This window comes from Dipteris shenzhenensis, chromosome 25, assembly GCF_047967505.1.
Source record: "Dipteris shenzhenensis isolate YYH24624 ecotype China chromosome 25, Dip_SZ_1.0, whole genome shotgun sequence".
Lineage (NCBI taxonomy): Eukaryota > Viridiplantae > Streptophyta > Polypodiopsida > Gleicheniales > Dipteridaceae > Dipteris > Dipteris shenzhenensis.
Window position 1 is genome coordinate 6,895,417 of NC_141620.1, and position 26,669 is coordinate 6,922,085.

General features: G+C 45.0%; 1 protein-coding gene across 2 annotated transcripts in view; it reads left to right on the plus strand.

The window, feature by feature from the left end:
• The window catches only part of LOC147885385 (uncharacterized), a 183,182-nt gene that overhangs the window by 102,520 nt on the left and 53,993 nt on the right, over positions 1-26,669 (plus strand). For both annotated transcript variants that reach the window (XM_087396618.1, XM_087396619.1), the window contains exons 11-12: positions 24,285-24,389; positions 24,800-24,907. In XM_087396618.1, coding sequence (XP_087252744.1) covers positions 24,285-24,389; positions 24,800-24,907 — 213 coding nt within the window. The remainder of the gene's footprint in view (positions 1-24,284; positions 24,390-24,799; positions 24,908-26,669) is intronic.

A 26,669-nucleotide genomic window follows, 5' to 3' on the forward strand; every position in this document is an offset into this window, starting at 1 on the left:
GTTTAGTTTCTCATTTGGCAATCTCCTCATGGTCATTGCGTTGTAAGAGATGTTTGGCCTGACATAGGTATGCAATCTCATGCTGAGTTAAATCCCTAACTTGGCTAAGCTCGGTCAAGTTTGGACAATTGAATCTGGCCTCAGCAACTGCCTTCCTCAAGTCATGCATATGATTTTTCCCATACTTAACAAATTACAGACTGCATTCGAGAGGCAAAAGCATTCCGTGCATAATTAACATCAATCTGACACTGATCCCAAAGAGGCTGTATGGCATCACAAAGCCTTGCTTGTATTCGTCATGCTCCAAATAACTATTATTAACAATGATGAACACACTTTTTTTGGGGGGGGTGAAATCCATATTTGTTTATATTACAAGAAGTAGTTCCCAAAGAGGGAACATGCCATTACAAACATCAAAAGATTTCAAAATAAGACAAGTAGATAGAGGAATCTATCCAAAGAGCTCTGAGGCAATCATAAAAAGATTGCTTGAGTGACATCAGGAAATAGGAGAACTTGGAAAAAGTGGAATCACCAAAGACTATGATTTCTATCCTTCCATAGAGTCCAGAGGCCCCAATATGGAACCCATGTAGAGAAAAGATGAAACTCCAGCTTGGGTGGATAAATGCCAAATATCCAAAAGAGCTTACCAAAGGAAGCAGTAGGGAATCTGACTTGGAGATGCTTCTGTAAAAGAAACAGGAAGTCATGAGTGACGGATAGTCCAAAAAAAGATGGATCAAGGATTCCCTAGGAGCCAAACGTTTGTGACAAACAACAAGAGTAATATGTCTTCATGCTAGGAATTGACCAAATGGAATAACCCTAACATCACCCGCCATAGAAACACATGTTGGCGAAAAGGCAATTTTGTTAGAAATCGACCAACAGAGGTTATGCACAGCGGAAGACTGATAGAATAGCCCAGGAGCTCACACAGTGTATGTGGGGAGTGGAATCACAAACTTCTTTACTTAATGTGCAGACTCATCAATAGACAATGAACCAGCCAGATATAGAAGCTACCAAAACAATATATTTCCATCCAGAACTATGGACACAACAAAAGAGATAGATCCAGAGTCCCACCAATGGTGTGGTCCTCTGATCTTACCACAAGGTACTTCTACTATTTGCCGGATATCTCTAGACTCGAGCTCGCGTGCTCCACCTCGAGTGTCTGTAGACTTTCTGTCCATAATGTTCTTCTCCAGCTTGATGTCTGGAAACCAGCCTAGGTGGGCAACACTTACTAGCTCAGTCTGTAGTTCTCTTTAGGTCTCCTTCACCTTCTGAGAATAGGCCCAAGGAAGCCCTAACTGCTGCTCCTGTCTGCTGTAGATCTGCTGCTCCAGAAGATGATGAATAAGGGCCTGGAGGCCCTCCTTTTATAGTGCCCAGACCTGCCTAGACAATGAACCAGCCAGATATAGAAGCTACCAAAACAATATATTTCCGTCCAGAACTATGGACCCAACAAAAGAGACAGATCCAGAGTCCCACCAATGGTGTGGTCCTCTGATCTTACCACAAGGTACATCTACTATCTACCAAATATCTCTAGACTTCAGCCCGCATGCTCCATCTCGAGCGTCTGTAGACTTTCTATCCAGAATGTTCTTCTCCACCTTGCTGTCTGGAAACCAGCCTAGGTGCGCAGCACTTACTAGCTCAGTGTGCAGTTCTCTTTAGGTCTCTTTCACCTCCTAGGAATAGGCCCAAGGAAGCCCTAACTGCTGCTCCTTTCTGCTGTAGCTGCTCCAGAAGATGATGAATGAGAGGCCCTCCTTTTATAGCCCCAGACCTGCCCAAAATAACCCACCAGGAGAGGGGCAAATAGCCGACTCAGTAAGCCCCTCCATGGCCGACTTGGTCTGTCAGAAACTGCCCCCTTGGGGCCCTTAAAACCAGGGCTTTTGCCCTTATTTCTATGCAGGGGCCCAGCCCCTTATGCAGGCCAACTTCGCCAGTCTGACCAGCCCTAACCATCCGATCTTCTGGTCGGCTTGGTTGACTGGCTCGCCTGCCCTATATAAGGGCCTTTGTGGTGCTTTTTGCAGGCGCCTTTTGCCCTGCCATGCTGTGCCATGTGCCAGCTCTTTTTTGCCTCCTATGCACCTCTATTAGGGGCCTGTTCCAGCTGGCAATCCACGCCATGCTGCGCCTCTGCCATGCTGCTGTGTGCTGCCCACATGGCAGCCTGTTTTCTGCCCATGTGGCAGCCCTTTGGCTGTCCTGTCCTTGTGAGGTGCTGCCCATGTGGCAGCCCTATCTCACCTTTTCTCTTGGGCACATGCCCTAGGTCTCCCTCCCCCATGCCCTCCTCATATGGGGGCTTACAGATGGGGAGGTGACCTTTCCAACACCCCCTCTCACCGACACATCTTGGCCCAATGCCAACACGTTGATGACGATGCTCCAGTAACTCCCTGGTTGTAGTCCTCTGGAACATTTCGATGTCGAAATCTTTTCCTAGCTTTTTATCCAGTGGCTCTTGCTCCATCGGGTCTAGTTCCGCTTGCACACACCATCCTAGTACACAGGTCCATCTCTGGTAGCACCTTCTGGCACCACCACCTTTAGTCACGTTCCCGCCTTCGAACTCGAGTAATCCAACCGCCACGATCTTCCAGTTGTCCCCCTCATAATGAGTGAATAACCTGGAGTCTTCCAGGCACCATGCTGTGAGGGTCTGTTTCAACCTGTCCTTCGTTTGGCAAGGTCCGCAACAAATGAATATCTCCAGATCACCTGGACCACGAACTCTCACCGAGCTCTCAAGCAAGTACTCTTTTGGCTTCAGTACATACTACACCTTGCCCATCACCTTCCAATAATTTGTGTCCTAGATTTGAAGAAGCACCCACACTTACCTTCTGACTTCGAAGAAGGCCAATTTCTTCCAATCTCGCATTACCTGAGATTGTTGAAGAGCAGATTCTCTCCACATCATGCTATAAAGGCTCAAATTAAGAACATCAAGTACATACTAGATCGTCGTACTCCCTGTGTGGTTGCTCTGAAAGCACACCATGCACCTCATAGAGGCACATACCAAAAAGTTGTGTAATCCTGTACTGTCCCCTTCCGCAACAAATGAATATCTCCAGATCACCTGGACCACGAACTCTCACCGAGCTCTCAAGCAAGTACTCTTTTGGCTTCAGTACATACTACACCTTGCCCATCACCTTCCAATAATTTGTGTCCTAGATTTGAAGAAGCACCCACACTTACCTTCTGACTTCGAAGAAGGCCAATTTCTTCCAATCTCGCATTACCTGAGATTGTTGAAGAGCAGATTCTCTCCACATCATGCTATAAAGGCTCAAATTAAGAACATCAAGTACATACTAGATCGTCGTACTCCCTGTGTGGTTGCTCTGAAAGCACACCATGCACCTCATAGAGGCACATACCAAAAAGTTGTGTAATCCTGTACTGTCCCCTTCTGAATTACAGTAACCATCGGAACATGAAACCCTAGGGCACTCCATGGAATCCATCCTCGTGTCAGTATCAACAGCCACACACCTGGAAGATTCCAAGCACTCCATGCTGTCCTTCACCTTCACAAAGGTTTCCGACTCCTCGTTGACCCACATCTTAATGTCAGACATCTTCACTGTGGCTTCTAGGTCAGCTTATCTCACCTCTGTCACCAAGAACAGTTCTTCGATTACCACATTAGCTTTGGCTTTTGTGCCACCCTCTGAATCTAAGTCGGACTCCTCCTTGTTTTTCTAATCCACCTTCTTCTTTCTGCAATCCTTTGCAAAATGTCATGGCATGTCACAATAGAAGCACTTCTTCTTTCTCTTCTTGAAAGTATCCTCGTCATTAGAGTCATCCTTCTTGGACTTGCCACTGTTAGGCTTGCCCTTCCTTTTGTAATCCTTTGCCAGCTCCAATCCTTAGCTAAAATCTCGTAGATAAAATTTTCTGCAAATGGTATCTCTTTTGCTCTCTCTCTCTCTCTCTCTACAAACACACTAGGGCCCATGACAAATCGTCGGGCAAGACCTCCCCGAAGGATTTATTCATGAAGAGAGAATCTGTTACAAGAGTTCAGCGTGGAGCTGATCATACAAATTTCAAACGTCAATTCATTTTACAAGAGCTTCAAGCTCATTCCAAAATGGCAACATGCCACTTGTCGAAAATCTAGACTAAGTCCTATTACATGCCTCTGAGGGCAATTTCTGGGATTTTCGTAGCACTTGGTCACGCGGGTGGCCTTCGAAATGCTTGCTACGCTCCAAATTGCTTGGGTCTTTAGTCTCTCATGATACCTGTAACAATTAATTAAAGCGCATCACCATGGGTGCTCATTATCTTTAAACGTACAATCAGGTTCTCTTCCACCCTTTTCTGACGACCTCTCTTGTTCATTATCAAAAACAACTTTCCAAAAAGAAGATGGGGCTTCGGCCTTGGGCTGAGGCCAAGAGTCTTCTCATCGGATGTGTTGCCCAAGAAAGGAGCAGGCTCATTAGTAAATGCCTGTGCACGTGCAAGTACTCCAAGCTTGTCTGATGATCCTGCGTGTGAATTATCAACAAAGACTGCATCCACAGAACATGCCAAATTTCAAACGGAGATTTTATCCCGGTGGAAAAAATGTGTGCAAACTAATGCAAGAACACATTTAGTAATCATGTAGTCATGCACAGACAATGCAGGAACAAAGCACTACCAATAAATATACAAAGCACTCCCTGAAAACCGTCACAAAGCACAAAGCTCATTTGTCATTCTCTCTCTCTCTCTCTCTCTCTCTCTCTCCCTCCCTCCCTCCCTCCCTCTCTCTCTCTCTCTCTCTCTCTCTCTCTCTCTATCTATCTATCTATCTATCTGTGTCTCTCTCTCTCCCTCTCTCTCTCCCTCAGTCTTCCACCTCTCTTCTCTCTCATCTCTCTCTCTCTCTCTCTCTCTCTCTCTCTCTCTCTCTCTCTCTGTGTCTCTCTCTCCCTCCCTCCCTACTCTCTCCCTCCCTCTGGCGGCAACGGTTGCCAGGTGTCGAGCTCTGTGCTATTGACCATGATAAGATTGCGCCTCATTATTACGCCAGCGCGTTCATGACGTCGAAAAAATTTCTGCGGCGAGAGTGCCGGTCCATGCAAAATTCAAATATTCACCCAGAAGTGCATTGCGTCGCGACCCCAAAATGGCCCCTTAAGTTTGGTGATTGGCTACACCCAAGCAAATGTTGACCCAACATATCAATAAAAATTGTATACAATACATACTTGTGCTCCTAGTATACTCCTAGTATACACAAATGCACCATAAGAACTAACCATTGCACAATTTCCATTTATATCATGTGCCAAAAATGATTGTGTTTGAAGTGCTAATTAGCACAAAATTCGCAGCACATTAATGTGATTACACCAATCTAAAAGATATACTGCATTGTAGTCCATTCAAAACTTTTATGTAGTATAAAAGGTGTAGTGCATTGTAGTGATATGGAAAACACTTTCACGTAGAACACATTGGTTCAAAGAGGAATATAGATTTTGGAAGTGGGGCCATGGATAAATTCCTAGATGTAAGATAGTTGACTGAGCACATGAGATGCCTTGATCTTCTTTCCTCAAGGGTTTCATTAGAACTAGATTATTATGGGTCCATACAAGATATCTTAGCAGTTGGATATAGATGATTTACGATTTTCATTTTTGATATAAGATGGTTTAGAGTTGTCTATAATGGTCCCAATGCTACAATAAGAAATTAACTGGATTTTTTGCCATAGACCACCAAACTCTAGACAAATGAAAGTGATAAGTTTTGTTCTTTTAAAACAACTTGAAAAAGTAGATACATGTGAACTAAGCTCAATAGTTCTCATATATATATATAAATATAATATTTAAAAAGTATAATATTTGATAATGATTTCTTTTTAGTTACTTACGTAGTCTTTCATCCAGATTACTCTTCATAAAGATTGTTGCTTGTTGTCTAAGTTATGCCCAAAATAAAGTGACTTTTGAAATTGTTAGCGCTTTGCATGCAAAATAATAACTGTGGACGTCCCCAGTGAACACATGTGCACACATAACAAATGTATAAATATATTTATTCTCTAGTTGTCCGGAGTCAACACTCTTGATCATAATTAACGGGCTTTGACCAAGGGTCGAGGCGCCTTAATTATAGTCAAGTGTCTCCAACCGAAGTTGGCACATCTTGATTAACCGCAGTTAACCTTGTTGGTATAAACCAAGTCTTCCTGACGGAAATCAGGCTTACTTGACTGAAGTCAAGTATCTTTGACTGTTGTCAATTCTTTGACCAATAGAAGAACTCTTTTAACCATAATTAACCTAGATGGAAAATTCGTTAATTATGATCAAATAAATGGTCAACTGTACTTTGACTTAGGATATTTACATTGTGGTGACATCCCCTCGGCTTCTGTTCAGTTGACCTCAACTGAAAAGCTTCCTTGTAAACATCCAAAAGCTGTGGATGATCGGACAACATGTCTTTATCCATCCACTTGGCATCTAATGCCGTATAATTCTTGAATTTTACAAGGTACCTATAAAATTCCTTGGCCTGAGGGCCTTTGCATACAGTATGGTACACAATTTGCTTTAGCTGAAGGACCTCCTCCAGCTCATCCACTTTTGGTGGATCCTCTAATATTGCCTCTGTACGGTCTGGCCCCTGAAATTTCTTTAGAAGACTCACATGGAATGCATTGTGAATCCTCCAATGCTCTGGCAATGCTAACCTGTACGCAACCTCATTTATTCTTTCTATAACCCTGAAAGGGCCATAGTACCTGGGAGATAACTTTGCATACACTTTGTGTTTGCCTTTAAACTTGCAGAGCCTAGCTTTCTCGAACTTTAAAAGTACCCAATCTCGTTCTTTGAGATCTAACTATCTCCTATGCTTATCTGTAGCTCTTTTATGCTTCTCTTGAGACCTTTCAATTGCTGTCCGGACTTGGCTGTAAGCTGTCTGGAGGTCTCTCACAAACTGATCAGCTGCAAATATTTCGTCTTTGGTCCTTAGGATAGGTGGGAGAATCACCTTTCCATAGATGACCTCAAAGGGGGCTTTCCTTGTAGAGCTGTGTACTGTATTATTGTAAGTGAACTCTACCAATGGTAGGTACTTTTCCTAGTCTGAACCTTGGTCACCCACGTAGTATTTCAGCATATCCATATTGCTCCCTCATGCCTTTCAGGTCCTGATGATAAGCAATGGTCACATTGTTGACCTGGGGTCTTCGGGACAAGGCATTTGCCACTCTGTTCTGAACTCTTGGAGTATGGACAATCTGAAAATGATACATTGACAGCATATTTGCCCATTTCATATGCTTCTCGGAGAGTTTTGTCTGAGTTATAAAATATCTGAGACTTTGGTTATCTGTTTTAATAGTAAAATCTGCACCCAAAAGATAATGCTTCCATGTATTCACAGCATGAACTACAGCCAACAATTCTTTTTCATAGATTCCTAGATATCTCTCAGCATCACGCAATCTTCGGCTTTTGTATGCTACTACATGTCCATTTCGATGTAATGCAGCCCCAACACACTCTCCACAGGCATCGCAATCAACATCAAAAGGTTGATAAAGATCCGGGACTACAAGAATAGGCTCTGTAGTCAACTTCTTCTGAGTGTATTGAATGCTTTCTTCTGTGACATTCCCCATGTGAAGCTTGCATTTTTCTTGGTAAGGGCATGTAGTGGAGCTGCAATATCAGCAAAATGCTTGATGAATCTCCTGTAATAGGGGCAAAGTCCCAAAAAACTACGGACCTCATGCACAGTTTTCAGCTCAGGCCATTCTTGGCCGGCTCAGATCTTTGTAGAATCCATCTGTATTCCATTCTTGGATATTATGTGCCCCAGATAATGGATCTCTTCGAAAAAGAAATCACTTTTCTTGCTATTGGCAAAAAGCTGATGATTTCGAAGTTCTTGAAACACCAAAGCAAGATGTTCCCTGTGCTCTTCTTCCGTCATTGAAAAGACTAGGATATCATCAAAGAAAGTACTCGTGAAGTGCCTGTACTTTCGAAAGATGCGATACATCATTCTATTGAATGTGGCTAGAGCATTTGTCAACCCAAAAAGCATCACTAAGTATTCATACAACCCAAATGTAGTGCGAAAAGCTGTCTTATGCACATCTTGTGGTTGTATTATGACTTGATGATAACCACTCTTCAAGTCTATCCTGCTGAAAACTGTTGTCCCTCTGAGCTGGTCAAGGACATCATCTATGCGTGGTATCGGAAATCTATTTTTGATGGTCATCTTATTCAATGCACATTCGAAAAGAACTACCTTTCTTCTGTACTAAAAGTACTGGTGAGCAAAAAGGAGATGAGCTGGGCTGAATCAACCCTTTGGACAGCAAGTCCTACACCTGAGCCATGATCTCCTCTCTCTGAGTCGCTCTGACTCTATAAGGTGGTCTATTTCGTGGCTCACTACCAGGCATTAACTCTATCTGATGATCTTCTGGTCTCTGTGGGGGTAACTCCCTTGGCAAAGCATATGAAAAACAATGTTTAAAGTTTAAAAGAAACTGAAATTTATCTTTGTCTGCATCATTCATTTCATCATGCATATCATTTTCTTTTTCTTTTACAAAAACCATGTACGCGGAAATTGTAGACTTTATTGCTTTACCACATGTAACATCAGATACAATGGGGATAGTTTCCCCTTTATTCTTGACAACTAAACGTTAGTTTTTCCCTTTATGGATAAAACTCAGCACCCTCTCAGGGTATTCTATCTTTACTTCCTTTCGATGGAACCACGGTGTACCAAGTACAACATCATGTTGCTTGAGAGGAGAAATTAAGAAGTCCTCCTGATCTATATAACTCTGCACATGGACACAAAGCTTTCCAATTAAAGGAGTAACTTGCACTGGACTCCCATGGAACATTTGATCAGCATCAAGAGCTCTGCCTAGCTCTTCAGTTCTAATCCCTAATCTCAGGGCTAAATCTTCGGATATGAAATTGTCTGTAGACCCTGTATCAAATAGGATTAATGCTTGTTGATCTCTTACCTTTACCCTTGATAGCAAAAGCTCTTTTTCCTTTGGGTCTGAGGTACCACCCAAAACATTTGGGACTGCTCCCACCATTGGTCTCGGTGGTACTTGTGGCTTTTTCTGCTCCTTAGAACCCGAAGGCTTCTCAGGGCACTGGGCAGCCATATGCCCCTCTTTCCCACATCTAAAGCATTTCCCATCTTTGCAGAATTCAGCTATCTGTTCAGGAGTGAATGGGATTTGCCTTTATATGTCTTTGAAAGCTGAGTACCCCTCGGCTTCTGAGGCTGAAACCCTTTCTCAACCTTGGGATACTCTTTCTTTTCTGATTTTGAAAAATCAGGTTTCTTCCTTTCAGTACCTCCTACATGCAAGGATGGCACTGTGGCTGGATCTTGTATTTGCACGAGACTAGCTATTGAAGCTGAATGCATAATGTCTTGAATGTTCTTTTCCCTCAAAGCATTCACCACTGCTTGAATTTTTGAACTGAGACCTGCTCTGTACTTTCTCATTTGGGTTCTTTTGGAGATCTTTTTGAAGGGTGCAACCTGCAAAATCCCAAAACTTTTGATTGTACACGTCCACTGTATCCCCTGCATCCATATGTAAACTGTCCCAATCTTGAAGGAAATGATCTCTGAACTGTTTAGGCATGAATTGCTGGTATGGTCTGTGTAGTCCACCATGCATTAGCTGTTGCTGTCAAGTGCAAACTGACCATTCTCAACTCGGAGGATTCTAAAAAGTTTTATGTACCGAATGCAGCATCAAACTGCCTAATGAATTGGAGTGCTTTGTCTGTATGACCATATTGTCCATTATAGGTCATAAACTTGACAGATTCACCTCCATCTTTGAATTCCTTGGTCTTGAAAGACTTGCTATTCCTAGACTTTTTGTGTTTCCTTCTTTTCCTGGATGGTTTATTTGATGAAGAAGAAGATACAGAAGTTGAGCTTGAGGTAGACGCTGAAAGGCTTGGAGACCGGTGATGATGCCTCGATCTCTTCTTGCTATGAGACCATCCCCTATGAGATCCCTCTCTCTTGGGCTGTACACGAGAGTGTGCCTCTGGCATTGGCACATCATAAGCTAGATCAGGCATAGTTTCTGCTCGAAACAGATGTTGAGCTCTTGGATCCCTTTTGAGTTTTTCCATCTTCTGCATACGAATGCGTACCATCTGCTCAAATTCTTGCTGAGTTTGCTGCACACTCTCTCTCTTGGATGTGCATCCCTGTCTTGTGAATCCCATTGGATAGGTGATTGAGCCATTCTCCTACAACTTGTCTGAGATCTGCAAGTTTCTCACACACTTTTTTTTTTTTTTGTGAGAAAATATTTTATTGCTGTGAAATAATTACATTCATGGGTACTTTAAAAACGGAGTAACTACTACTCAACGGAAAATCTCAGTATAACTCATGTATACATCATGATCAATCAAATGAGTCTGAAAGCAATCATTAAACGATTGCGGCAGAGATCTTTTGAAAAAAACGAAAGATGGAAAAGTAGGATCACCAAAGACTCTATGATTTCTGTCCATCCATAGAGTCCAAAGTGCCCAGTAGCGCACCCATACAAAAAATAAATCAAAACCCTGTCTATCGGGATGAAAACCAAATAACCAAAAGAACCTGCCAAAAGTAACACTAGGAAATCTCGCTCGAAGCCCTTGACAAATGAGAGCGAGGAAATCACAAGTATGTCTATGCGCGAGTAACTGCCCAGATGGGTAGGACTCGCCAAAGGAAAAGCTGTTGCCGAAGAGGGACTTTATGATGCCAAAGGAGACGCAGCCGCTTTCTCCACCACTTTGATGGGCCAAGTTTCTCACACACAGTGTGTATGCAATTGATGGACGCAGGCTTTTCAAAGAGAAAATTACCTCAACAAGAGGTGTTTTGCATTCACAACTTATGCCAGTAACGGGCTGTCAACTCAAGGCATAAACTCAAAGATGTGTGCCCCTTTTCTGGCTGCTGCAAATGACTTCAAAAAGCACATGTTTTTCCCTCTTTCCACTGCTCAAAGGCATGCATATTCTTTTTTAGCAAATCTCCAATTTTCTCTGATTTCTTTTTTTTAAGAGAAAATTGATATATTCCATTGAAAACAAATCATACAAGAGGTGGGAGAGAAAGTACTCTATCCCTAGCCTCAACAATGTGGCAAAAAAGCCATGGTGGTGGTCTAAAATGCCTCGACATCCCAAAAGGGGTCAAATGAAAAAATAATGAGCAGTCCCATGTCCTCATGAAGGATAAAAGTCTCCGACGAGCTGCCAAAGAGGTGCCTATACACCGCTCCCACTGACTCCTGAGAGTGAAGATAATCTCCGCCCACATGGAAGCGAGAGTGTCAACCTCCGTGCATAAATGGTCCCCAAGGACAAAAGAACATCGCGAACACCATATCCGCTATAGAGTAATGCTGGAAATCACCTCCCAGGCTGACCCTGCAGGTGAAGTAGGCATGGAATCCTGAGATGGTACAGGTACCAAAAGTAAATCCTGCGGCTCCATGATGCTGACATCTGTGGGACCCCGTCTCTGGCGACGTTGCATGAAGAAACCGTGGTCTCCTGGCTCTGACTCAAAGAGAGCAAAGGCTCCAGATCCTCTCCCCCAAAGGGCAGCGCCCCATGTCATCAGAAAGGACTCGGATGTAACATATGAGAACAACCTGAAGATACCTATCCATATCACTCTAGAGCTGGGGCAGCTCCATAAACAATGCTTACTAGATTCCTCTGCAAGTTGACAACGCATACACAAGGAGGGTCTACCCATCTGCTTAAGCCAAGTACCCACAGGTATACCCCTATGTATAGTGAGCCAAAGAAAGTAGGAGACTTTTCTGGCTCTACTGATGCCCCAAAAGTGAGTCCAGTATCTCAGTAAGAGCTCTGCAGTAAGTCCCTGTGCGTGCCAATGCTGTGAGGCAGATGGTAGGTGATGAGAGTCTCTCTGCTGAAGCCTGTAACTTGCCCCCGTCGAGTACTGGAAAAAGGGAAGAGGACGAACGCTTGCCACCGGAGCAGGCCACGTCCACTCACCTGGGTCCTAGTCGAGCTCCGCGAGAGGTCGACCCTGAAAAATCCAAAGTCTCCATCTAGGATCCTCTGCAATGGTCAACCTGGAAGGATCTGTGGCCCATTCCTTACCCAGGCAACCAATGACCCTGACTCTTTGCCAAAGGAGCTCCTGTCGATCCAGGGGCTGAGTGGGATACAATCTGTGAGAGGAGTCCGTCTTAAAATAAGTAAACGGTGCCGGTCCTAAACGAACTCCAATGCATAGCCCAGCCTCACTAAAACAACCTAACCAAGTAGAGATGGGATGAACATAGGCTGGGTCTGTGTCTAACTCTGATCTCCTCCTCTGACATCTCCACACCTCCCCTGAACCAATCTCCAACTGTCACAACCCCCTGAGCATGCCATCTGGCCAAGGGAGTCCTAAGTTCTGTACCAGGGGAAGATCCCTGATACCGAACCAGGGGGTTATGATAAAGTGGCTGACGGGCAATTTCCTCTCTGGAGGAGGGAACTGCTCTGATGAGGTGCTGTCGAAAATGATCCCATATCTGAATAAGCCTTTTCACAAGTGGTGAGGGAGGCTGAGAATGCTGGTCCGTCAGGAAGATCCAACTGGCTCTACCTGCCCACTGGCCTGCTGCTCTAGGGGTGCACTGGTGAATCCCATGCAGTAGGAACTGTTTCCACGGCTGATCTCCTGGAGTCAAACCTCTAACAAGAAGTTTGACTAAAAGGGCTCTGCTCTGCATCTCAGGATCAAGAACCCCAAGTCCTCCCTGCGAGGAGGGTAAAGTGCTAGTATCCCATGAAACCCTGGCCCTAGTGTCCTCAGAGCCGTCGCCACCACTCCATTGAAAGTTTCGGAGAAATCTCCTCACTTGACGAATCGAATCAGCATGAAAGCACCAACATGATGCAACGTACCACATAGTCGCTAGTAGAACCTGGTTGAGTACCAGTGCTCTTCTGGCCAAAGAAAGTCTAGCCGTACTCCAGTAGGCTAGCTTTCTCCGGATGCTCTCAAGAATTGGGGCAAACTGTTGCGTCGGGGACACCTCAATGCCAACCTGGAAGCCTAGATATCTCGTGGAGGTGCCTCTGGGAATCCATACAAAGCCTCTGTCTCCTCCCCATGCTGGGGTATCCTGCTGAGCCCCAGTCCAAATGCCTTTTGATTTGTTCCAATTGACAAGTCCCCTTGAGGCTAGGCAGAACTTGTCAATTGAATCCGCAGCAGTAGCGAGACTATATGCATCTCCTAACTGTCAGTGCCGTGTCGTCAGCAAACTCAGTGTCGAGAAGCTCCTGCTCCTGCCGGATAGGCAGATGGAGGCCCAAAGTGCCATGATTGGTAGCGTGCATAAAGTATCCCATAGCCTCCGCTACGAAAAAGGAAAGGTAAGGTGCAAGCGGGCATCCCTGTCGTACCGATCTGGATAGCTGAAAAGCCGGTCCTCTGCCTCCACAGACCACCATCCTGCTAGAAGAGTGGGAGTAAAGTGAGGAGACCCAAGAAATCCATCTATCACTGAAGCCTAGCCTCCTCATAGTGCCCTACAAGAAACCCTAGTCCACCCTATCATAAGCCTTCTCAAAATCGAGAAGAAGAACTGCAATCTCTTGCTGACTCTCCTTCGCCCAGTGAGTGGCCTCCCAAAAAATAAAGATGTTATCCAAGATACTCTGATCGTGGACAAATCCTGTCTGAGTAGCTCTGATGATGTCTGGCAGCATAGGCTTTAGGCGAAGAGCCAAGGTCTTCGCTATGATCTTGTAGGCTGTCCCTAGAAGTGTAATGGGTCTCCAATTACGTAGGACTGTCTTGTCTCCCCCTTTCGGGATGAGACAAATCATACCTGTGCATAATGTCTCGCCCAAAGATCCTGTATCGAGAGCCTTTGAAAAGGCAGAGAGTAGATGAGGCCCAATCGTATTCCAAAGAGCTCTAAAAAGAAGTGTCGATAGACCGTCCTCCCCCGGGCATCTGTCTCTGGGCAGCTCATGTAATGCGTCCATGACCTTCGGGAGTGATAGTGGGCTATCCAAAACATGACTCATCCTGTCTGAGACCATCAGGGGAACATGGCTCCAAATCTCCTCTATGGCTCTGATCATCTCCTCAGTGACTGGATCGGCGGTGTAAAGAGTGGAATAGAAATCAGAAGTGATCTCAACAAGACGGTGAGGGTCCGTCTGAAGAGACCCGGCCTCATCCACAAGTCTACGTAGACTGTCTGAAGAGTATCTCTGACCCACTGCCCTGAAGAACTCTCTAGAGCATCTATCCCCTTTTTGAATCCAGAAAGATTGCTGGGAGTAAAACCTGAACTGGGCCCTCCTGCCCTGAATCTCCTCTAGTCTCTCTTGCCCCTCCGAAAGCTGCCCTCTGATGAAAAGAGAATGAGGAAAACTCTGAATCAATCTCTGAAGTCTGGATACCTCCGCTCTTGCGTTCCGATCTCTGATTCTGAGCTTTTCCATCTCCTCTTTTGCCCTCAATTGGCAGGCCATGCTGACTCTAGCCAAAGCCCTTTCTACCGACATCAACCAGCCCTGATCCACAGGAGTGTCCTCTGACAACCAGCCCTGATCCACAGGAGTGTCTGACCCTGATCCGACTTGTCTGACCCGACTTGTCTTCAGAGAATTCAACCATGTTGAAATCTCCTCCAACAATCCAGGTGTCTGCCTGAGGAAGGGACTCTCTGAGCTGTGGACCCTGAGGAAATAAACCGAAGGGAGTCCCTAAGCAACTGCAATCTAGGAACTCCCAATCTCATCTGCATCTGAGATAAATCTGCGGCCGTTCAGTCCTCTCACATTCCAAGAAATGATGGACAACCTAGACATCGGATGGAAGTGAGAGTGTGCCAGTGTCAACGGCACAAAACTGTCTCTCTGACGGCGCAATCCAAAGTCGGTCTCTGATCAAACTCCAAATTTGCCCCAACTCATGTAAAATGGCTCCATCCAAGGGAATATTACTCTGGCGCGAACTGAGGAGCTAAAAGTCAAACCAACCGGCACTCCTGGGCGGGGCGTCTAAAAGGACGCTCCGCATAGCAACAAAGGAAGGTACTGTGCTGGGAGGGGTGTCTAAAAGGACGCTCCGCATAGCAACAAAGGTACTGTGCGATGGGGCTGTGAAAGGGGTCTCGAGGGAAGCTCGTACAGGTGCATGAGATCCTGGGACGGGCTCTGACTCTGACCTGTGTCGTAAAAAACCACTCTCTCAATGGACTGCTGGGGAGAGGCATCCATCACAGTAACTGCAGCCTGAGCAGTCTCCTGCTGAATAACTGTCTCCGTAACCAATATCTGAACCTCCGGGGTAGTAGTGGCTAGAGTCATGAAATCCTGAGCTACTGTCTCCTGCACAGTGTGAAGACCTGCCTGTGGATGATCCTCCGCATCTCCCCTTTCTGGGGTCTCTTGCACATTGTCTCGACTCCCTGAGCTAACGTCTCCTGCACCTGCCTGCGGATGGTCCTCTGCATCTCCCCTTTCCGGGGTCTCCTGCACATGTGTCTCGACTCCCTGAGCTACCGTCTCCTGCACAGTGTCAAGGCCTGCCGGTGGATGGTCCTCTACATCTCCCCTTTCCGGGGTCTCCTGCACATGTGTCTCAACTCTCTGCCATCTGTGAGCTCGTACCTAGGGCTGCTCGTACTGCTGGTTCTCTCTCTGTCTCCGTCTCCTCCGAGTTCACTGGAGGCTCCCCTAGAGGAGGTTCCTCTCGTTCTACTGAATGAGTCGAAGCAGGCTCAGACACCCCTGGAGGCTGAACTGAAGGCTCTGGGTCACTCAAAGGATGAGAAGGATCCGGAGTCTCTGATCGAGGCCGACGACTAGTGCAATCCCTAATAAAGTGACCTCTCTTTTGACAGAAAAGACACTGATCAGAAATCCCCTCGTACAAAACTCTCTGCTGCATCTGTACCCCATCTCCCGTGGAGTACGAAATCAAAGTAGGCAAAGGTCGAGGAGGGGGGAACTCTGAAGTGAGTCTGACCCTTGTAACACCTGTACCAGCAAGTGACTGAGCATAGGAAAGTCTAGCACTTGATGGGATGACTGTACCTGCCACGCTAGCCATATGCTCCACAGCTCTGCGACAAGAGCTGACCTCATCAGGAAGTCCAGGGAAAAGCATGCAAAAAGAGACCTGACGCGGTCCCGGGGAAGTAGTACTGAAGTGCTTCCGCCAAGGCCACAAATGGATGACTCTGCTCTGAAACTGAATCGGTGAGCTCATAAGTACTCTTTGAGCCTGCTCTGCAGGCTGAAGGCGAAAAGAAAAGTACCCTCTGCCAAGCAATCGGAAAACTGTAACTGAGACACCCAATGAGGCCATGCTGGTGTACACCCAATCACGTAACTGTTGATCTCTACCGGGTAGAAAGCCAATGATGTGCGTCAAACGAAAACCCTCCTCTGCTGCCTCAATCATCTGCACAATGTCAGGAGGAAAAGAAATTGTGACTTCAATCTCCTCAGGTTCGGCGACGGGAGTGGCATTAGTGTCCTCCATTGTCTCAGCTTGCGCTGTCATGAGGGGAGGAGCTACCTCTGCTGAAAATACCCACCAAGAACTCGCAACCAACCTCTAGAATCCCAAAAAACCCCTGGTTAAAGAAAGCCCCGAACTTCAGCCTGTGTGAAATGAAAACAGGCCGCTCAATGCTGAAGCAGAAAGCTCCGCCAATGTCTGGGAGCAGCCCAGGAACTCATCTCCCTGGAACACGAGCAGAACAGCCCCGGAGAGGGCCCTGAAGCAGCCCAGCCTGAAGCGCAAGGGAGGGGAAGACAACAGCTACTGTCGGCCTAAAGGGCGGCCTAGATGGTAGCCTGAAGGGGCACGACCAGCAGCAGCCAGCAGGACCAGCAGGGTGCGACCAGCAGCAGCCAGTCGGGCTGTAGGGGGGGGGGGCACAACGCGAGCGGGCTGAAGGGGGGGCACGACCACCAGGAACGACCTGCAGCAACCAGGCGTGGCAGCAGGTTGAAGGGGGGCGCAACGCGAGCTGAAGGGGTGGGTGACCTGAGGGCGCTGCCAAGGGACCCTGCGCGGCCAAGGCAGCAAGGCGCTGCCAAGGGAGCAGGGTGCGGCCAAGGTGCAGGGTGCTGCCAAGGGCTGTGTGATGGCGACGGGCGATGGTGGGCAGCAGCAGGCGGGAGCTCCTCCAATCGACTTTTTGCACTTTTTTTGCATGACCTGATTTTCTCTGATTTCTGCTTTTTCTGACAGTAAATACTCTCTCAAGTGGGTGAAAACTGTTGGCAGAAACAATCTCTGCAACTGTCTTTTTTTTTGTTTTTTTGGACAGTAATTGGATGGGTAACCGGCTGCTTACACTAACCAAACTAGCTGGTTTCTGGTCTGGTTAGATCGACAGAGTAGTTAGTGTGTAACTTGACCACTAACTGAACCAAACTGGTTGACTGGACCAGTCTAGTCTAGTTACTTAGACAGTCTGGTTAGGCTGTCCTCTGACCAGATCTCTAACCATTGTCAACTAACTGCAGTTAACTTGACCAGGGTCACACTAACCACGGGTCAACTAACCAAGATTTACTGTACCAGGGTTAGTTACCAGGTCAGCACTAGGTCACCTGTGCCACGTCAGCAAGCTCTAGCTATCTCCACGTGTCGTTTTTTTGGGGCCACGTCAACATCCACGTGTCAAGTGCCACGTCAGCCCTGAGCAGGCATATGCCACGTCATCTATGTGCCACGTGTCCACCATGTCACTGCTGTCCTAGCTACTTGCCACATCACTGCCACGTGAACTTGACACATCAGCACCTGTGTGGCGCGTCAGCTTCCTTGTGCAAAATCATGAATGTAGGAGATGGCGAAGCGGATGGCGACGTTCTTTGCGTGGTTTCTCTGCTAGCCCCTTCCGAATGGCTAACGCTTAGCCTAGCGCCACTAAATTCGCTGTACGACGTTTCTCATTTTGAGGATTGTGGACTCCCGCGTGGGCTTTTTGTCAGCGTTGGAATTTTTTTCTCCACTCTTAGCTTAGTATAGGGCGCGGGCGTCGTGGCTCGTCAAAGACTCACAAAGGCCTAAGCGAGGCCCAATTGCATTTTTACACGCTGCGTGTGTTGTCAGATGTAGTCGGGGCTTTCCTAGAGGTGCTTGTAGAGACACGCGATGGTACTCTCCTAACACCAAATTTTCATGTGCAGGCTCTAGCGCTATGCACAATCATCACGCTTCTCCTTGACTTAGACAATTCCTTGGATTGTCAATATCCCCTATTCACTGGTGAACGACATTGTTGGTCTAAGCTCTGCATATTCACAAACGCTTGCGCTCTTCACGCTCCACGCTCTTGATCCTCTAAACAGAGGCTTGCGCTACCTTATGAATTTCTCCACGCCTACTCTTAGACCGTCATCTCCAAGGAAAGAGACGAAACAATATCTCTAATACCAATGCAATGCTCAGCTAACATCTCGTAGATAAAATTTCTGCAAACGCTTTCTCTCTCTCTCTCTGTATTGATGTATAAGCAGGTCTCTTTTGTCCCATAGACCTTTTTAGGTCTCTAGTGGACATTAATAAACTCTCTCCCTCTCCCTCCCTCTCTCTACAAACACACTTGGGCCCAGGACAAATCGTCGAGTTGGACCCCCCCGAAGGCTTTATTCATGAAGAGAGGATTTGTTACAAGAGTTCAGCGTGGAGCTGATCATACAAATTTCAAAAGTCAATTCATTTTACAAGAGCTTCAAGCTCATTCCAAAATGGCAACATGCCACTTGTCTAAAATCTAGACTGAGTCCTATCACGTGCCTCTGAGGGCAATTTATGGGATCTTCATAGCACTTGGTCATGCGGGTGGCCTTCGAAATGCGTGCTACGCTCCAAATTGCTTTGGTCTCTCATAATACCTTTAAGAATTAATTGAAGCGCACCACCATGGCAGCCATTAATTGTTAGCGCTTTGCATGCAAAATAATAAACTGTGGACTAATCCTAGTCACGGTGGGCGTCCCCACTGAACACATGTTCATACATAACAAATGTATAAATATATTTATTCTGTAGTTGACCGGGGTCAACACTCTTGATCATAATTAAGGGGCTTTGACCAAGGGTCGAGGCGCCTTAATTATAGTCAAGTGTCTCCAACTGAAGTTGGCACATCTTGGTTGACTGCAATTAACCTTGTTGGTATAAACCAAGTCTTCCTGACGGAAATCAGGCTTACTTGACCGAAGTCAAGTATCTTTGAGTGTTGTCAATTCTTTGACCAATAGAATAACTCTTTTAACCATAATTAACCTAGATGGAAAATTATTTAATTATAATGGACGAAATAGATATAGTCATTTGAGAGCCTTTTTGAGTATACAAAATGATAAATTTCGATCTAACCTTGCTTCCTGAATTCTTCGCTTGCATCCACCAGTCCCAGCCTTCAAATTTGCAATGTTTTTAATCTTCCTGCTACGTAATCTGTCTCCAAGCATGGTTCTCTTCTTTCTTGCTCTTGTCAACTCTTTTTTACTCTTTGAATGCTCCTCAATTTCATTCTGCAACTGCTGCTCCAATTTTGCACGAATGGCTATCTCTTGCATCTTGGCCCCCTTTTCTTGTAGGTACATCAACTATACTTTGACTTAGGATATTTAGATTGTGGTGACACCAGCAACGCCTTGTCATCTTTGTCATTATTGTAGAGCTTCTTTCTGGAGCAGTAATGGACCCAATTCCTCAAAAGTCAGAGGTTTGGTTCTTTGTCCTGCTGTCACTGTCGTAATGAAGCTTTTGAAACTCCAAGGTAGCCTCCTCAGTACCATCAAGGCCAAATGGCACGAGTCCACCTTCTGACCAACCAATGCTAGTTGATCCCGGTCAAGTGGTCATTTACCGAATCTCCTTCATCCATATCCAAGTTGTAGAGCTGATGCTGAAGAAGCAAGATTCGGGATGTGTTATCTATCTCGTACAGATCCTTCAGAATGGCCCACACCTCTATTGACATGTCGGTCATTTGGATGTGAGGAAGCACAGAATCTGCCGTAGTCCCTATGATCAATGCCAGGGCGTGGGCATCTCTATCTTCCCAAGCTTCGAGCTCCTCTCTATTTATTGGTATGAGTATCTTCCCCTTGTTGCCCACCATATCCTTCAGCTTCTCCTCCACTGCCGTTGTCAGTTTCCATAGCTTCCGAGCCACTAAATGACTCTACAAGGGACATAATCCAACAAAGGAAAAAGAACATGAAACCCCCTCTCCCCCCCGCCCCCCCCCTCCCAAAGAAAAAAAGGAAGCTCACAAAACCGAGACAAGTTAATACACTAGCAATAGGGGTACTCTTAAGCACAAGGGACATACATCCAACAAAGGAAAAAGCACATGCAACCCCCTCTTTAAAAAAAAAAGACTCTTTTAACTTCACCTTCGAGATCAGGTAATGTGTCCCATCCAGTTTCCGAGACTCTCCAAAGTTAGGGAAGTTGAAAGAAAGAAATCTGGGGGAGGAGAAAGGGAGAGAAGGGGCCAAAGAGGCTGAAGAGGCTTCTGAGTTGAACATCTCTGCTGCTAAACCACACAGCAAAGTTGAACAAACTCAACCTTCCGTAGACCAGAACTCGTTACGCACTTGACTGAACCTGAGTCAACCTCCCTCTCGCAAGGACACTGTCCTCCAGTGGTGGAATTGGATTCCCAAGAGCTTTTTGAATCACAGTCGTCCTTCAGCAAGGTGTGTGCCTTCAGGTTCCCACACCTGTGAGCCTCCTACTTGGGCTCTGATACCATGTTAGAAATCGACCAACAAAGGGTATGCATAGCGGAAGACTGATAGATTAGCCCAGGAGCTCACACAGTGTGTGGGGAGTGGAATCACAAACTTCTTTACCTAATGTGCATGACATAAATGTGCAAACTCATCAATAGATAATGAACTAGCCAAATATAGATGCTACCAAAACAATATATTTCCGTCCGAAACTATGGACACAACAAAAGAGATAGATCCAGAGTCCCACCAATTGTGTGGTCCTCTTATGTTACCACAAGGTACTTCTACTATTTGCCGAATATCTCTAGCCTCAAGCGTCTGTAGACTTTCTGTCCATAATGTTCTTCTCCAGCTTGCTGTCTGGAAACCAGCCTAGGTGGGCAACACTTACTAGCTCAGTCTGTAGTTCTCTTAGGTCTCCTTCACCTCCTGAGAATAGGCCCAAGGAAGCCCTAACTGCTGCTCCTGTCTGCTGTAGATCTGCTGCTCCAGAAGATGATGAATGAGGGCTGGAGGCCCTCCTTTTATAGCGCCCAGACCTGCCCAAAATAACCGACTAGGGGAGGGGCAAATAGCTGACTCAACCCGACTTGGTCTGTCAAAAACAACCCCCTTGGGGCCCTTAAAACCGGGGCTTTTGCCCTTATTTCTATGCAGGGGCCCCGCCCGTTATGCATCGTACGGTCGAATGTTACATGCATGATACAAAGACCATAGTGCCCAATATCAACAACAGGAGAAAAATGGATCAAAGTCAGACGAAGCAGCATATTTGCCAAGCAGCCAGAATTTTCTGCCAAAACAGATCCCGGGAAAACGAGCTTGAACATACCTCCAGAGGCACGAAAGAAGACCACGAGCAACAAGGTAAGTCCATAGGAGAACATACACCTTTTTAGTGAAAACTTTGAGTGCTTTATATTACAAGAGAGTTATCCAGAAAAAAACTGGTAAGCTGAAATAGTACATCAAGCGAAAATGTCCATGTAGGACAAATATACATCCTGATCTATGCAGTGAGTTTGCAAACAATTAAAGAGCGATTGCTGCAAAGATTGACGGAAGAAAACAAAAGTAGAAAAGACTGGATCACCAAAGATTCTATGATTCCTAGCTTTCTAGAGAGTCCAGAGTGCCCAGTAGCGAACCCAGGTAAAGAACAAATCAAAGTCCGGCCGTTTAGGATAGGTCCCAAACAACCAGAAATGCTTGCCAAAAACAGCATGAGAAAATCTCAATCTCATAGTCTTCTCTTGGTAGTACACGATCTCTTTTGAATCTGAACTTAAATCCCATCTTCAAGTTCTGGTTCCTCTGGATGTTGAATATTCAAAATGCAGAATTACCACTGCAGTGCCTCTTCAATATTTCTTCATGCTCAGAATCCTCTTCTGAATACGAAGCTGCTGAAATCTCTTTATAGTAACGTGCTCAATAAGCTGAAACATATTCTCAACAAACTGGTCATTATTCAAAAGATGTTCTCTCACCCAAATGTGTTATTGAACTAGGTAGACCTTGGCCATAGTTGATTTTGCGATGGAGAACTACTCAGCCTATAGAAACTATAGACCTTCAATCTCTTTTTCCAAGTCTTCTATTTCAGCCCTATTCATCCTATCAGATTATTATTATTAAATATCCCTTCTCCTTCTATTTTTTCCTTTTAGTAATACAAGAGAGAAAATGACTTGATGTAATTTCAAAAAAGGGGTTTATTTTACAGCAAAAGTCAAGTGTTGTAGAGTTGAAGGTACTTATCCGACTCCCGCTTTGCTTGTGTCGAAAAACCACTTCAAATGACCTCTTCTTCCTTCTCTTTTAGGCTTTCTTCTTGTATTTCTGCTTTAAACTGGTGCACTCCGTTTGGGCTACTTGTTTTGAGTGGATTGGAGCTCTAGATACCGTTATAGGGGGTACTTGATGGGTGGGTCACCTCCTTAAAATCTTGTTCAAATCCAACTTTCTGTTGGGGAGAACGGGGGGGGGGGGGGGGGTGTCTCTTTTCATCACGGTTTAACGGTTTTAAGGTTGTTTTGGCAAAGGGGGGGGGGGGGGGGCGGGGGCGGGCGGTTCACCCTGTTCCCCGTCCAAAGACTAAAAAAAGCCCTTACCTCAGGGGTTCCAAATTCCAGCCTTTCTCGAAATCTCGATGTCTAGCAGCCCTGTTGTTTCGCTGTCTGGCAGCCTTGTTTTCCTGCATTCAGCAAACCTTGGCCTTCGCATAGGCAGCCCTGCTTTCTTGTATTCAGAAGACCCCTGCCTTTGCACAGGTTCCGGCCAAGGGCCTGTTTCGTGTGGAGTTCTGCGGGGTTCCTTTTCTTCATGCGAGGGTTTCACACGCTCTACCTTCCGCCCGGCTCTCCGCTTACGTGCCTTTTTGCGGCACTCTCCCGCTACGCCTTCCGTTTAGTCACCTCTTTGCATCACCTTCTCGTACAGCTCCTTCTGTGCACGCTATGTTGGCTGCTGTCCCGCACGCTTCTGCCCTCCCTCGTGTGCGTTTCTTCTCCTTCCCTTTCCGTCCCAGTAGTGGATAGTCGCTGGTCTAATACCAAATGTGAAGAACCAGCCTTCTCAAGAATGCAACTGTGTGCAATGCATGCAGAATTTGAATGCCAATTGGCCCTCCAATGGAGAAGAGCGCCCTCGTGAGAGTACTTGTTTCTATTTCACATGCAAGGTGTGTGAGAGATGGCGGATGAATGAAGGTGAATGAAAATGCTACTGAGATTCACATGAAAGGGTGATACCCTTTCATTAATGTCCCTTGAGATCACTCAAGTTCCATCTTCCCATTTACACCTACCCTTATTCTATGACCCATGCATCTACCATTCAATGCACCTTAATGCATCCTTCCCTTCCTATTGTCCCTAGGACCTAGACACGTGTGTGCATATCTTTATTTATAAAATAAGTATCACATGTCCAAATTTGGTGCCGTCTGAAGCAACGGCTCCAGCTTGACTAGTCCTATCTACTCAAATGATCCACCGCCATAACAAATCGGTCGGTGTCCATCATAAATACATATAATATATAATAATTTTTTAATGTCTACTAATCACGGATTAGTGATTTCCCTTGTCATGACATCTAGAATGAATTCACCTTACCAAAAATGTAATGTTTAATGTTGCTTGACCAATTTTTTAATAAAAGGAAGAGATTCTGCTAGAGGAAAAGAAGATGTACTTGATGGTTTAGAGTTAAAGACTTTGAGATTGTACCATTTGTCGATGACTAGGAATGTTGTAACCTTTTAGACTTTCAATATATGCGATTTTCTTCCACAAGCATGATTGTACAGATATACAAAGCATTGTTGGTTAAGCAAATTGTACTCAATAAAGACATCTTTGGAGATGGAATGTGGAAAGATTTTGGCAGAGTATTGAAAGAGCTGTTTTGCAGGATGCGGGATAGGGAGTTTATCCTAAGATTTTTATGTCTAAGGCGTGGAGGCATCAAGAACTTTCGTCTACCAGTTAAAAACTGGCTAAACGATGAGATGAGAAGGTGAAAACCTCCCATTCCAATTGTCTTTTGAAAAGTGTGAACAATGCTATCCAGAGTTCCTGAGTGCTCAATAAGGAATTTGGTAACTTCTCTGGTTGCAATGTATGTGAAGTTAGCCACATATGTTTCTAATTGCATACATGGACCTGTACATACATGCCTTGCACATAAAGGGGTAAGTATGTTCCAATCTCCAGATTGCAAGAGTAAAATGCAGAAACAATATTTTAATTATGATAGTCTGGAACTTCAATTTGAGTTATATAAACTTCAGTTTTACTATCACACAATAGAAACACATTTTTTATCCACATCTGTTTGGTGTCTTTCCAGTGTGAGGGAAAATGTTTTGCGCATGCTTATCCACAAAGTTTGGTCATTTTTTATAAATGAGTTGATTGCTATTGCAGTCATCAGTTTCTTGACTCGAAGGAAATGGAGGAGATGTCACTTGATTTCTACCGATGCATATCATTATCGGTGAAAGTTTTCAGAGATCAAGTTTTCAGATTGCCACGGTACTTTTTGTGTAATTATCCAAATATTTCATATGAATTTCCATTAGTTGTGAGTTTGTTGAGAGCAATATTTTTTTTCCCAAATGAGAATTCCACGTGTTGCCTGTGGTTCCCTTGATGTCTGAACTTACAGTAAGGTAGGCTTGTATTGTATACTATTCAAAGCTAGACATGTTGAACCATTTAAAGAGCTTCTCTATGTAAATATGCTGATTATGTGGATTAGTCCTTCCTCTTCTTATGCGAATGATGATTTTATAGCCGTCTTACCCAGGATTCTTTTATGTAATTTAGAATAATGAACTTGGAGACAATTGGAGGAAGAGATTACTAAAGACTTACAAGAAGTCTCTTTAACTGTATATCAGTGGCAACTATCAGGGAGTTATTTTCAGCTTAGTCACATGAATCCTTATAAGATGGGTATGTCCCTCATGTAAAATTAAACAAGACTTATTTATTATGTAGCACAGTCTACTAATTTTAATAGTTATACCAAAGGTGGGAGATGAGAACTCTATCCCTAGCCTCTAAAATTTGAACAAACAATCATGCAGGTGGTCTTTAATGCCATGTCATCCCAAGTCGAGTAACATTAAAAACAAGGAACAATCTGAGGTCCTCATGAATTCTATCAATCCTATTGTGTCTCTCCCACTGACTCGGAATAGTAAAAATGAGATCAGCCCTGCAGCAGTGGATACATGCAGACCTATGACATGAACATATCTCGAACACTATATCCACCATAAAGTAATGCTGGAAACCACCTTCCAAGCCGAGCCCGCCGGTGGAGAAGGCAGTAGGTCCTGAACCGGGATGGGAAGTAAACAAAAATCCCTGAGGCTCCATACATACATACATACATACATACATACATGTTGATGACAATAATGGTGGGGAGGTCATAGTTGCTCTTCCTTGCTACACCAGATGGAGTTGTAGTTGTTAAGATTGTGATGAGATTGAAGTTGCTCTATTTGTTTTGTGTGTTTGTGTGTGTGTTGAGATGATGTATTTGACACACACACAGGCGAGATGTATGTATGTGCATTCACATACATGCGTACATATAATATACATATCTCTCTATCATCTGTGTGTGTGGGCCTCGCTATTGGCTGCTCAATGTATTGCTCCTTCAGTATGCCTTACTTGTTCACATCCAGGGGAGACTGTACTACATCTCTTTTGGACCTCTCCTACTGTCGAGATTTTCTTTTTAGGTTGTGATGTATTAGACACACACACACACACACACAGGCGAGATGTATGTATGTGCATTTACATACATGCATACATATACATATCTCTCTATCATCTGTGTGTGTGGACTGTATCGGTGGGTCCGCTATTGGCTGCTCAATGTATTGCTCCTTCAGTATGCCTTGTTCACATCTAGGGGAGACTGTACTACACCTCTTTCAGACCTCTCCTACTGGCGAGATTTACTGTTTAGGTTGTGGATGGATCTTCATACTCGTTTTTTTGGGATTACCTCTATGCCCCTAGACTAGACTTTACTCAGTTATTTTCTTGGTGTCGTTTTTGGGCCCTATGGTCTCTCTATCATGCCTGTAACATTCGATTGTATGGGCATTGTTATGTTGATGTCTTTCATTTCTTTTGTTCATCCTTGCTTCGATCTCTCTAAGATGCACATTTTCTTGGAGACCTTCCTCTGGCCCGATTGGAGATTTTTTATTAGTGTTTTTAGTTTTGAGTAGTCGCTGTTCCATTTTTGGGACAGGTAGCAAAAACA